The 14,261-nt window shown below is 50.2% G+C and overlaps 1 protein-coding gene across 1 annotated transcript in view; it reads left to right on the plus strand.

Annotated features, from left to right (window-relative positions):
• Positions 1-7,082: 7,082 nt before the first annotated feature.
• Positions 7,083-14,261, plus strand: part of LOC146869357 (proteasome subunit beta type-7-like) — a 74,489-nt gene continuing 67,310 nt past the window's right edge. The window contains exon 1 of the mRNA XM_085651788.1: positions 7,083-8,030. Coding sequence (XP_085507914.1) covers positions 7,966-8,030 — 65 coding nt within the window. The 5' untranslated portion in view covers positions 7,083-7,965. The remainder of the gene's footprint in view (positions 8,031-14,261) is intronic.

The following is a 14,261-nucleotide window of genomic DNA, read 5'->3' on the forward strand; positions in this document are numbered from 1 at the left end:
GCCGGACCCGATCGAGGCCCGGGTAAAACGCCGGCCGGCGGCGGGACCCCCCCACGCCACGCCCCCCCGCAATTAAAAGACCCGGCTAGGCCGGGGAGGGCAGGGATAGGCCCGAAAACAAAGGAAGCTCCCCCCCCCAATCAGGGGGCGAGAAAGATAGGCAAGGGGGGGGTTAAGAAGGGCCAACGGCCCGGGAAACCTCATTTCGAATTTCCCCCCCCGCAAAAGAAGAAGAGAAGCCTGGCGAGAGAAGAAGCCCGATCTGAGTCTACATCGGCGGAAGCAGCGTTGGGAATCGCGCCTGCACTCTCGCCGGATGGAGGACGCATGTCCTTACCTGAGGCCACATCGGCGGGAGCAGCGTGTGGAAGCAGCCTCCACCCCCGCCGGAAAGGACGACTTCGCGCCGGGGAGGAGAAGGAATGAGGAAGATATCAACGTGCTGGAGAAGATGCAGGGACATGGGCGAGGAGACGACAAATAAAGGCTGGCACCTAGGACGGCTGCTTGTTTCACGCCGCTTTACCGGAACAAAGAGCCCCGAGGCCACGGGCTTTGTGGCCATTTCCAGCGGGCAGCAGGCCCCCAGGTGGTGGAAACGGAGCCACCACTCCCACCATCCCCAGCGTGCAGCCAGATTCGGGGGAGGCAGCGCGGAAAGAGCCTTCACCTCCGCCATAGCAAAGCGACAAGAAGGCTGCCCGCCGTTGTGGGAAGCACCGAAGCGGCATCCCTTCGACTGGACGACATCGGCGGTGGATCGGGTACTACAGCCTTGCACAGTCAAGCGGACGGGGGCAGTGTGTACGGAGCCAAATGCAGAGGATCACCAAATGCGCGAAAGGTGCAGGCACAAGCAGCCAATACGGCGGTGCTTTGCGGAGGCATGAGCCATAGCCTATGATACCGAAAGGAAGGGTCGGCGCGGGCGAAGGTGCCCCCGGCGGAGAAGCGCCTAATTGAGGTAAGCTCGGGGCGGGGTACCGAAGGGGGACGGAGGGGGCACTATTGATAGCATGGGCTATGCCCGCAAGCGCACCAAAATCGTCTGACTTCTGGCTCAAACAAATTAAGCACTAGGTGTGAATCCCCCACAGTTGGTGCGGGCGTTTGTAACATCTGACTCTGAGTGCCGGCCCTGGGAGATGTGCTGTCTCCACTGTGGTTGGAGAAATGTAGGCCTATTACGTGTCTGATAAGGGTGCAGTGCACTGATTTAGGTAGTGGGGGGCCTTGTTTCAGGGGTAGGACTCCTGCTGTTACCTGTGCTTTCACTTCACCAGGAAGCCATGAAGCTTCTGTCAGTGGCGGGAGAATCGTTCAGTGCTCCCAGCCACACAGGGGTGGACACAGGAGCTGAATGCAGTCCTTGAAAATGTTCTTTTTAACACTGAGTGAATAGTCCAGCCTAGTGAGGCGATGCCCTTCAGGCGCTGCGCCCCAAGTGCTCTGGCTGCAGAATACCCAGAAATGGTATCTTTCTCTCAAGAACTGGAATTCAAGAGGCCAACGAGTAGCCATCTTAGATGGTATGTTGTCACAGATCAGGCGCGCAACACCCATTGGACTCAAAGGGCTTCAGCCCCCCCCCCCCGTCGTGTGTGGCAGCCCGGGATGAGACAGCTTCCCGGCGCGAACACAGCCGCACCCGAGCACTTCACAGGTCTTTAAAAGACCATTTGCAGGTTAATGAGGCCTCGCTGTTGTTTCACCCCTTCTAGAGCCCCTGCAGCTCCACTCTGCCTATTGCTTAAAGTTCAGCCCCCCCCCCCCCGAAATTTTTGCTCAGCCCCCACCGAAATTAGGCTTTAGTTGCGCCTCTGTCACAGATATCAAACCACTCTTCAAACTATCTCTGTTCAGATAAAGGTAGCGTGAATCAAATGTCTGTGTAGTGAAAAGACCATGCAGTATAAAAAACAAGGCATTAAGACTGCAGAGCAACAAACCATTCAGTCATATGGAAGCGAGGATAAGTGGCGGCGGGGTTGGGGCCTCCTGTTGGGAGCTGCTATCTTTTCTGCTCTACCCTGCACACCCGTGGGCCCCAGCTTCTCTCCAGACCAGAGGCTAGTCTGTGAGATTTGCAGATTCCAGAGTACCACCAGCTCCCACGCTCAGAACCATTGCCAGCATCCATCTTGTGACCGTCCCAGATGGGTCCCACATACCAGGACCAGGACCCGGGCCGGGGAAGGCAATTTGGCACCTGGGGACACTTTTCCAGCGTTGGTGGGATTCGGACCCTGGTCCTGTGGGGGCCTTTGGCACCGGGGGTACGGGACTTGCCTTTGAGCTATGGCTCCTATCGTCTGATGCGCAAACCTATTCTCTAGAATTCTGTTTCTTTGTGAACAGAACCGTGGGTTTCTTACAATATCATTTTTGTTTACTGCATATTATAGCAATTCTGCCGTTAAGGGTATCGTTGCCCACAAACTAGACCTGGCGTGCCGGATGCTGGGCTGAAAAAAGAATTCGTTTTCTGAACAAGGGCACGCAAATTAAAAAACTATTAGCAGGATGGCCCCCCCTCCTTGACGGCGGGCTTTTGTTGATAAACGATGCAACACTTCTGCTATGTCAATGAGCCAGAGTTCACGTACATCAGAAAAAAAAAAAAAAAAAAAAAAAAATGCGGTGCGGCTCTCAGTTAGCTTAATGACCATTTTAAATACAGCATTTGTATTAGCTTGGACCGGGCAGTAAACTTTTATAATGGCACTCTTATACGGAAATACAAAGCAGAACTGCACTAGACTGGGGCTAGCTGATCTTGCAACATCCATCAAACCAGTGCTTAATTTGAGCCGGCGGTTGCCAGTTTCGGCCACCTGCACTCGTTTTTGGGCATTTACAAGACCTAGAGAGGGAAAAACACACAAAACGGAAAGAGAAAGACTGAAAAAACGTAAAAAGGAAGGAAGCAGGAAACTGCAACAGTGAGATAAAGGAGCAGGGCATGGCTGGTGATGGATTAAAGAGGCAAGAGGTGGATGCGAGACTGCACAGCCTCTGTATTTGGTGCTCCGGCCTTCAATTGCACCAACTCCAGGCTTCTGAGCCGAGCCTTGGGCACCCGCACTCCTATTTACACAAGTTAGGGTTCTAGCCAATGTAACCCTAATTATCTATAGGTTGCAGTATTTATGCAGTTCCGGGATGAGAGTTAATAGCTCACTATTCTATATTGGGACTTTAAGTTATAAAGTCCAATTAACAAAAGATGTCTCGTTTGAACACAGCAGTCCGCTGATCGGTTTACATCATATGCAGTCGGCAATCTACTTGGTACACGTGCTTTGCAGCAGGCATATTAGCCCTCTGCACTACCTTCACCTAAGTCAAATCCCGGGTTTACAAAGCACTGTTCTCTCGCCAAGAAGAGAATTAATCACACGATTTTTCTGGTCAATTATGTGAGGCCGGGTAATTGCCGGCGGGAAGAAACGCTGAGAAACACTGCAGCAGGTGCTTAAAAAGCTGAAACTTTCAAACACGGCGCCTTTAGGGTGCCAGCACCCGGTGGTATAGCGGTGGTATAGCAGTGACGAATAGCGGTCAGGGATGCTTTGTCAAAGGCTATCAAGCATAGGAGTAAATCCGCGTATAGGAAAGGACACATAGGCCAAGGGACGGAAAGGGTAGAAGTCACAGGTCATTCAGACCGGTAGGCAGTATAGTTTAAGAGGGCTCAGGGTGGAGAAGCACGCACGCAGAGGCGGAAAAGAAACAGCATAGGCGGGAGCTTTTCTTGAAAGATAAGAATCGATCTATAGCCAAAATAAACCCTGTTGCAACATTAAGGGTTTGCTATAATAAGGTATAATACGGTAAATATGGCGCCTGTGAAACTAATTTGGGTACATTGGGGACAAACATTCCCAAGCAGAGGCAAGTCTAGTGGCGCCGTGCATGGGGATTGAAAACTAAAGAATGGGTCTCGCTGTGACAGGCTAGCGCCCAGAAACAAGAGTCTTTATGGCGGCATTATGCCGCAAGGTGCCCACCCGGTTGGGCCCCACCGGAGGGGCAAGGCCAATCCAATCCATCCACCGCCAGCAGTTAGACAGCGGTGTTCAACGGTTGGCTCGCTTAACAAGGTCAGCGTTAAAGCACCTGGTTGTGAAGCTTGACAACAAATTCGATGCTGGTTTGACACAGCAGGACAAATGACCCAACTACCTCACAAGTCCCAGTACCTGACAAAATACCATTCAGGAAAGAAACAACCTGTACCGCCGGTTTAAGTTACCAAACCATCAGCGATAAACACACTTACATGGTGTACCCGGGGGGGGGGTTTGGCTCTTGAGAGACCTTCCGTAGCTAGAACAAACCAGAGGGCACCCAGGAGCAAAATGGCCAACCTCAGGAACGCCCGACTGAACTAGGGAGAAAAGCAGGGCGGAGGTGGTAAAGGGAGCAAAAGTTGACCATACAGCTCCAAATACCGCGTAAACGGACGGGAAGTGGGGTATACGTCCTTCCTAGTGGCGGAAGGGTAGTAGAGACGTGCTTGGAGACAGAATACAGGTGCGGCCCCAGCGAGCAAGAAAACAATTAGTCTGCATAGTGAGGGATTTCTGCGAATTGAGGCAGGGAAGCCCTGCCCGCGAGAGGCATGACCATCTGCTTGCGGTCAACGGCACAACGACATGTTCCTTCAATTTGCGCTGAGGCGCACACCACCAATCAACCAGCCTGGTGGCAAAATATGGGTAACCCAATTCCCCTAGTGTCAATTACGGAAAGCTAGTCCAGTATACCGGCTCCACACACCGAGCATAGTGGAGAAGGTGAAGCTAGAAGGCATAGGAAAACCCAGAAGAGAGCTACACAACACCAGGGCCAATGGATGCAAGGCCCCGGGGTGGACGTCAGGCAGCATCGGCTGAAAATTGGTAGTTGCGGTAACCCCTGGAGGAGGAGGTACACCACTCGGGGATAGGATTAGACAAGTTCACGCGGAACATCGCGGGCATATTCGAACTAGGAGGGGGCAAGGAGGTCGCGAGGCTAGGTCGAGCTAAGGGGGGAGCTCCCTCCGATCGAAAAACCGTAGGGAGCGTGGCGGAGCTGACACGAGGAACCTAGTAGAGAACAAAATTACTAGGAGATAGATGAAAGGCTCGCATGGTGTCCTTGTCATGACTCACGGCAGGGGCACTGGGGGAGCCATTGGGCGGCGTGCCGCCAGACAAAGAACAAAGATGACACTCCCGCAGTACCCCGGGGATGCCTTACGGCAGGGGTACAGACGGAGAAGATGACGAGGACCCCGCCGCAGGAAAATAGAGTAGATGCTCAAGTAAGGTCCTTGGGATGCCAAACGGCAGAGACCGCTGGGAGAAGGGAGGGCCCCTGAAAGGATACAGGACGAGCGGGACGGCACTTGCAGCCCGGGCATGCCCAGAAAGGGACACCCTCCAAATCGGTAGCAAGTTGAAGCCTAGACCCGTGAATCGAAACACAGGGATTGGGGCCCCTCTCTCCTCTCCCAGGCAATTGAGGCGGCTGGGTCCAGAATGCGAATAGAAAATGATGAACAATGGATAAAAATGAAACATGGTCATTGAAGGACTAGAATAAGACCATGAGTGTTGAAATTTGAAACATGAAGATTTCCTGTTAACAAAATGTTTGTTGTGAAAATAAAACTGCGACCTTTTCAGGCACCAAAAAGTGGTCAAGTGCTAATTAAGGGAAAAGCGCGCAGCGATGGCAACAAACATGGGGGAGTGGGGAGGGAGTGCTCGCCGCCTGGACGGGGTTAGGACCCGGGCCGGGGAAGGCAAAGCCGGACCCGATCGAGGCCCGGGTAAAACGCCGGCCGGCGGCGGGACCCCCCCACGCCACGCCCCCCCGCAATTAAAAGACCCGGCTAGGCCGGGGAGGGCAGGGATAGGCCCGAAAACAAAGGAAGCTCCCCCCCCCAATCAGGGGGCGAGAAAGATAGGCAAGGGGGGGGTTAAGAAGGGCCAACGGCCCGGGAAACCTCATTTCGAATTTCCCCCCCCGCAAAAGAAGAAGAGAAGCCCACCCACCCACACCGAAGGATACGGGCGTCGCAGCCGTAGGGGGGAAGGGTAGCGGAGCTGACACGAGGAACCTAGTAGAGAACAAAATTACTAGGAGATAGATGAAAGGCTCGCATGGTGTCCTTGTCATGACTCACGGCAGGGGCACTGGGGGAGCCATTGGGCGGCGTGCCGCCAGACAAAGAACAAAGATGACACTCCCGCAGTACCCCGGGGATGCCTTACGGCAGGGGTACAGACGGAGAAGATGACGAGGACCCCGCCGCAGGAAAATAGAGTAGATGCTCAAGTAAGGTCCTTGGGATGCCAAACGGCAGAGACCGCTGGGAGAAGGGAGGGCCCCTGAAAGGATACAGGACGAGCGGGACGGCACTTGCAGCCCGGGCATGCCCAGAAAGGGACACCCTCCAAATCGGTAGCAAGTTGAAGCCTAGACCCGTGAATCGAAACACAGGGATTGGGGCCCCTCTCTCCTCTCCCAGGCAATTGAGGCGGCTGGGTCCAGAATGCGAATAGAAAATGATGAACAATGGATAAAAATGAAACATGGTCATTGAAGGACTAGAATAAGACCATGAGTGTTGAAATTTGAAACATGAAGATTTCCTGTTAACAAAATGTTTGTTGTGAAAATAAAACTGCGACCTTTTCAGGCACCAAAAAGTGGTCAAGTGCTAATTAAGGGAAAAGCGCGCAGCGATGGCAACAAACATGGGGGAGTGGGGAGGGAGTGCTCGCCGCCTGGACGGGGTTTGAGTCAAGGACTCTGTGGCAGGTGTGTGTGGTGCGCAGATCTGCTGCTTGGGAAAGAATAGTCAACAAAAAGGATAGTCAAAAAAAGAAAAAATATATTTTAAGCATATTTCAAACTCCGAGTAATACGAGAGCCTCTGATTTAGCTGCCCCCAAACACCCCCCCCCCCCCCACCCCCCCAGAGTGGCGACCTGCCCTGCAAGTTTAACAAGGCAGAATAAAATCCCCTTTGGGCGGGGAGGGCCGTTGGGCGGGCAGGGCCCTGGAGCTCATCCAAAAAGACGTGTGACTTCAAACCGAAAGTGAAAGAGACAACGCAGAAGTGGGGGGAGAGCGGGGAGTCAGCAGTCGACGCCAAAGGAAGCAGAGGCACGAAAAAGAGAGAGTGAGGAGAGACTAGGGGAAGAGACAGACGGAGAGATCAAGGGAAGAGACAAGAGGGAGAGACACAGCCTCAGAAGAGACTGATAGACAGAGACTAGTGCACGGAGGCTGAGGAAAAACATAGAGACACCAGGTGAAGAAAGAGAAGGTGAAGAGACAGGCGGGGAGAGATCGGTCAAGGGAACAAGGGAAGAGGCGAGAGGAAGAGACGAATCCTGACAAGAAAGAGGCTGACAGAGAGAGACTAGTGCAAGTAGACTGAGCAAAGACAGAGACCAGGTGAAGAAAGAGAAAGCGAAGAGACAGCCGAAGGGAGACCGACCCAGAGAACAAGCGAAGAGACAGAGAAAGAGAGAGAGATAAACAGAAGCCTACGGAGAAGCTAAAAAAAGAGAGACAAACTAAATAAGACGGAGAAGAGACAACATTCAAGAAAAGAAAGATAAGGGAAGAGACAGGCGAAGGGAGAACTGTGCAGACACTGACGGAGACTGGCATAAGACTAACGAAGAGAGACAGGTGAAAGGTATACAAGAATAGTCCAAGACACAGAGGATGAGATACTAAGAGCGAGCCAGAGAAAAACAGACAAAAGACAAGCAATAAGAAGAGACAAACGAAGAGACATCTGGCAGAGAATGAGAGGGAAACATTATTAAGAGAAAGACAAAGACAGGTCAGGGTGGAGACGGGAAGACGACGAAACATCGCTGTAGGCACCAAGTAACCCGGTTGTCGGCTTGTCCAGACCGTGAAATCTGCTGACCGGAGGCTCGTGCGCCCACCATGCTCGCCAGGGGGGTCTCACTCACGCCCCCCGCAGGTGGCTTCAGCTTCGACAACTGCGACAGGTGAGACCCCCTAGTACCGAGCTGGGCAGAACTGAGTAGTTTTACGTCCTAAAATGGTGGTTGCCACCATGGCCTGAGGGAGGGCTACACCTCAGGAACAAGACCCGCTCCTGTGAGGGTTGGAGGATTCAAACCCCCTCACCGGAGAGTCCTCATGAGAAAGCAAGGGGGGTGGGGGGAGGGGTGGGATGCCCGTGTCCCCTGCAAACCACGGACTTTGCCTGTGCCTCTGAATACGGGTGACCCTCCCTGGTCGGTTCGAGCCCCCTCCCATTAGGGTCCGTGGTTTATAATGATGCACACCGACCACCCCTTAAAACCTCTGCCCCATGTTAGCGTCATCCATAATAAACTCTTTTGTAACCAGGGCTGTCTCGCACTGTTTTGGCGCCAATCTTCAAGCATGTGTGTTTTGTGGGCAACACACCAATTTGTGTGTGTGGGACTCTCCCTATAATGCAATGCACCCTAAAATACGTACACAGAGAGGCGGAAGAGAGTAACTTCTTGATAGGTGTTGGGGGGGGGGCATTCTTACCGTCTGGGTCTAGTTTGCAGTACACCTACACAGGATCTCACGTGTTTCCGAGTCTGCATGTCCATTTACTGCAGGGACACAACCCCCCCCCCCCCCCCACAGCCACAATGGTTCCCTTGCACTTACCTCCATCTTGTAATGTCCCACTCAAATCAGGCTGGGGGAAGCAGGGTGCAGGTTATGTGAAGGGAAACAAACCCCCTTGAAAGCGGGGTACAGCCACGGGTAAGTACACATGAACATTAATCTCTCTCGCTCTCACTCCCCCTGCCTTCTTCTCCCTCCCACCCCCCAACAGCTTGTCCCCCTGCACCTTCTCCCTTCCTGCAAGCAGGGTTGACCTTTGCTGAAATAGCGCCTGCGGGTGGTGCCAAATAATTTGGCATCCTCACTACTGCTTACTTATGCCTAATGGTCCAGGGCCGGACTGGGAACCGAAATCGGACGGCCCCAGAGGTGGGGGGGGGGGGGTGCTAGTGTAATACTTTATGCTGCTTTTGTTGCAGGAGGCCGATATTGCAAAACTGGCCCCGGTAACAAAAACATCCCCCAAGGGTCTAAAACCAGCCCGCCGGTGAAACGCACGGTGCCTGCTACGGCCAGTCCGGCCCTGCCTTCTGCCCCCTCCTGGGTTATAGGTCATTGGCCAGGACTCTCCAGCCATCGCTGGCCTGGTCTTTTCTTTCAATCTGACTCCAGGTGAAACCCTTCTCATTGCAGTCAGCCCTGAGGACTCGGCGCCAGGTGTTTCTGGGCTTTCCTCTTTTCCTTTTCCCTTGAGGGTTCCAGGTCAGGGCTTGCCTAGTGGTGTTTGATGCGGGTTTGCGGAGGCCGTGACCTATCCAGCCTCAATGCTGCAGATGAGTGAAATGAGGCCACAATAGGCCCCCTTTTATGTTCAGCGGTCAGTTGGAGCACCCCTTCGTTGGGCCCAGCTTGCCCATGGCAAAGGCTGGCCCATCTGAAAGTATAGGCCCAGTAGTGTCATCTATTTGAACATACCAAACTTAAACTGAACCATCGACTTGGAGAGTGGTTGTTTACTAAACACTGTAATGAGAAAGATGGAACGCAGTGTAATGGAATTACCACTAAGCAATACAACATGAATTTCTCATTTACTTCCTCGTTGCAGACATTTCACAGTAATGCAGCCAAGGCATTCAGAGTAATGTATGCTCAACCAACACCTGGGAGGAACATAAAAGAGAGAAAGACGTAAAACAAATGCTGCTCTAGTGCGATTTATTCAAGTGTTTCCACCACTGATTTATAATGAAGGCTCCCGGTTTTATGGTATTTCATTTTTTAACATTTCCGTCTGTATTTATCCATATTTATTTTTGGGCCATTTTATCCATATTTATTTTGTGTTTTCTCTATAAATGTAGTTGTAAAACTGTACATTTCCATATTTATTTAGGTGATAAAACACACGCTCATACCTTAATGTCTGTCGTGATTTAAACTGACAAATATTGCTTAACAATATATCAACTAAATATTAGCATTATACCACAAATGTACATTGACATGACATTATTTAAAGAAATGTCATCCTGTATTTTAATTTCCCATGCTGTCCATCTGCTCAGCTGTTAGGCTACAATTCAATAAAGACAGCTCGGAAAGTCACCTAAAAGAAGCACAATTTTCTGTATTTATCCACTTTTAAAAATAAATGCAGACAGAAAACATATCGTTTTCTGTCTGTATCAGTAAAAATTCATAAAAACGCAAAACAAGGAGCCTTAATTTTAATGCTATTTTTACTCCAAACTCACCATAATCCTTTCCATCACATTGGATTTATAGTGCACGTGCAAACGTAGAAGGAGCCGCCCAAGTCGCTGCCTTGCACATTTCCAAAAAAGATAGTCACTGAACCTCCACCCAGGAAGCAGGCATCCCCCGGGTTGATCCTCCCTGTGCAAACCCAGGACAGGTTGACCCTTTCTCTTTGTAAGCAAGAGAGAAAGTGGATTTCACCCTTCGATTCAGAGATTGTAGTCGGGAAGAGAAGTAGATTGTTGCTGCTTTTATTTGGAGGGGAGAATTTCCTCCTGTTTATTAGACATAAAAATGGGACTTTGAACAAACCTGTTGGAGATGATTGCGCAATGCATGAGGAGGTAATACCGGATTTCTCTGCTGCTCCCAATATTTTTTACTGGTATGGACATAAAAATACGGTAAAATACTGGAACGGTGGTAATCCTAGGAGGGTCCTGTTCACATGTGGTGATCTAGGTTTTCCCTCTCTTGAAGGCCCCTTATGGCCCACAGGGATGGCAGCTAGAGTGGTGGCTTGATATGCATTGCCTACACACACACCAGGAGCTGGTGAGACAGCAGCTCCCCACTGGCCCCGGTGCGTCTCGCAATGTCTGACTTCATGACACGTAGAGACTTGGGGGGTCTGCATGAAGCTGCTTGACAAGGCCTAGCACTTGGCGGTCCAGCTTTTGACTGCTTGGATCCAGTCCGTGCCTGGCGTACCATGGCCTCTCTCGGGGTGGTATTAGCTGGCTCCGAACCATGTTTGGCTTGTCATGGCAGTGACCCCCGGCCAGGCCCGGCTCCAGGGTCCTCAATCTGGGAGGGCCATGAAAACACCTGGGCGGGCCATCAAGATGCATGAGGGAAGCAGGCAAGAAACAACAAAGGCCTACTGGATACACAGATGGAGGTCATTAATGCACTCTGTATATAAAATACCCTCCCACATAAAACCAGCTAACTACTTGATGTTGGAGTTATTACAAGAATTAGAATATTGGGTTGCTCATCAAAATCTTTGGCCAATCTACAAACAGGCTTCCTTCAATGGCATATCACACAAAATCTTAGCCCTGTCTATGGTTGCAAATATGTTAATGCCGGGGAACAACTGTATGCTTGCTTCATTGACATCGAAGCGACATTTGTTGGAGTTGATAGGAACATATTGTGGATTAAATGTATTAGCTGCAGGCTTCCATACTGTCTGTTACAAGCTATCCAGCAGCTTTAAGTTAAATCCTTGGTTCAAATAAAGCTTAGCAGCGTCTCCACTTTATCCCCCAGGGTCGATATTAATAAGGGGGTGCAACATGGCTGTGACCTCACCCCTCTCTTCTTCAGCCTCTATGTGGCAGACGTCTGGGCTGCCAATATTACAGTACGCAGCGGACACAATCACACTGACCAGAATTAGTATCAGCCTGCGTCATCAATCAAGCGCCCTCCATATATACAGCAAAAACAAGACAGCACTAAAAACAGCAAACACAGATGTTTCAGGGCAGTGGTGTATGACTCGTCAAGCAGTTGCCAAATTACCAGCCTACAGACACCTTGTTTTGGTTCAACGAAAAGGACAGTTATCATGACCAATGACCATTGCTAACCCTGAAAACGCATTCTTACATAGGTGTGGTACGGATGTTGTACTCACCTCGCAGGCCCAACAGAAAAGGCGATGCTAGATGCTGCAAGGGCCATATGTCTGTGCCCCTTGGCCTCTGCTGCAGAGGTGCATTCAGGGAAACTCTCACAGAGATCAGTTTGGCTTGTTCAGGATATTGTTCAGGTTACCTAACTCCACCTGGTATGAGCAAGCTAGAATGGAGTTTAGTCTAACCAAGTGCATCCTGGGAATGAAGCTTTGTCCTGATTCACACCACAGAGAGCGACATTAAAATCTCTGCTTCTGTCGGGGTTGCTTGGCTTAAGGGCTTCCCCCTTATTCCCACAGTTTACATTCATACTTGTATGCTAATTATCCCCGGGCTCAATTTTAATTATGCTGGAGTAATCAGAGTAAATTCTGTAATATCTTGTTACTATTCTGATGCAAAATGACTGAAAATGTCACAATTACCATTGCTCATATCATTTTTAATAAATTGGGGCAAAAATGCTTATTGCAAGAGCACAGGAACAGTAAGCGAGTAGCAGCTGGCTGCTGCTGTTCGTGTTCTGTTGTATTTAGCGCTATTCTCTGAGAGCAAAGTGTATCCTCAGGTCCATTATGGACATGAGAGTGAATTTTGTGCTGAGAAAAATGTGCTAAATGCAGGGTTATCCTTTTGCGTAATCGCACACAATTTTGCTATAATTTTGCTGCAGCATACACTAGTTACGCCCACCATGATACTAACATCATTGGATATGCAGGAGGTATGGAAAATTGGATTGGTGCATGGAGACGATCTACTTGACTGTAGGAGATAACCATCTTGGGTAATGTCCCCCTGATTTTTGCCCTATCTGTTTTGCAGGCTTTAGAACTCTGTGCACTCTGCCAGAGCTAACCAGTAGTAACATACCTGTGCTCCCCGTAAACATTGTTAAATTGTCTTTTTGCTAAATGGAACATTTAATTTGCCTATAAGCCCCTAGTATATGGTTTAAAGTGCACCAGGACCTGGAAGTAAAATGCCACTTGTGGACTGCAGCACCTATTGTGACATCCACTACAGTGGCAGGGAAAACATGCCTTCAGGCGTACCTGGTGTAGCCTGACTGTTCCTACATGGGGTTGCTTGACTGCTAAAATGCAACCTGTTAAAGTCACCCTTTTTGACAGCAGAAATCCTTCCTAGTAAATATGAATTAGTTAGCCCTATGTGGGCATTGTAGCTCAAAATGCAGGGTGCATGGTGTTTAAAAGTAGGACATGTAGAAATTTTAAGTTAAGATGTCCTTACAGTGACTAACACGCAAACGCTATTTTCACTGTAGGATGCCTGGCTGGCCTGTACAGAAACACTGGGAAGCGATATTACATATCCATTTTCCTATCCACAATTAGGGACCAGCTAGAACAATGATTGAACAACCAGTTTAATTTTTATTTTGAAACCCAATACAATGGTAAAGTCGCATGTTTAATAAATGTTGAGGAAAGTTACTTTTTTCCTGTCTAAAGCTTTAGGAGCCTAATTTTCATCAGCTCTCCAGCAGTAATTGAGTGAGTGATTAGCCCTGATGAGTTGTGAAAACTGCTCTTAGATCAGAGACAAAGGCTTGGGTGTGGGGAGGTGTTTTTGTTCCTCTGACAGGAAGACTAGTTGATGGGGGCTCAGAAACTTAAATTACTTCAAAGGGGTCTACCCTGTCACGTGCAAATGTTAGGTGACACCTGGAAAGGCCCCCAGCCCTTGTCCTCCCAGTCAGGAAGGCACCAAACGCAGTGGGCAGTGAATTGTCCCTTGAGCTGGTTAAGAGTGACCACAAAGGAGAGGACTGTTCATTACCCTGGCTGCACTTCTGGGTGAGCACACAGGCTTTGCACAGGGGATAAGGGTTTTCCCATTGTGTACTGTAACAGTGAGGCACACTGTGGAATTGTTTGCAGTAGGGCAAACGGGAACTGCTGCAAAAGTGGGTAGGGTTACCACCAGGAACTTTTATCCATTGATTTGAGAAGGACCAATAGTCTTTGAGATGGTGGCCTCTGCTGGAATGAGTCTTGACACTTCGTTGTGTCTACCTGGACATCTCCTACCAGCCCCGAGAACCTAGGACTTGTAAGTTTTTGACCTTAAAGACCTCCAGACGACCAGGGCAAACCACCCCTACCTGTTCGTCCAAGGCACAACCTTGCTGGGCTAAGAAATTAGGATTCTCCCACTAATAGTTTCTCCGCAGTAGCAAATATGATTCAGTGGGCCCTCGTGAGAAGGTATGCGGCCTCATGCGATCCACGG

Source organism: Triturus cristatus, chromosome 1_1 (assembly GCF_964204655.1).
Source record: "Triturus cristatus chromosome 1_1, aTriCri1.1, whole genome shotgun sequence".
Taxonomy (NCBI): domain Eukaryota; kingdom Metazoa; phylum Chordata; class Amphibia; order Caudata; family Salamandridae; genus Triturus; species Triturus cristatus.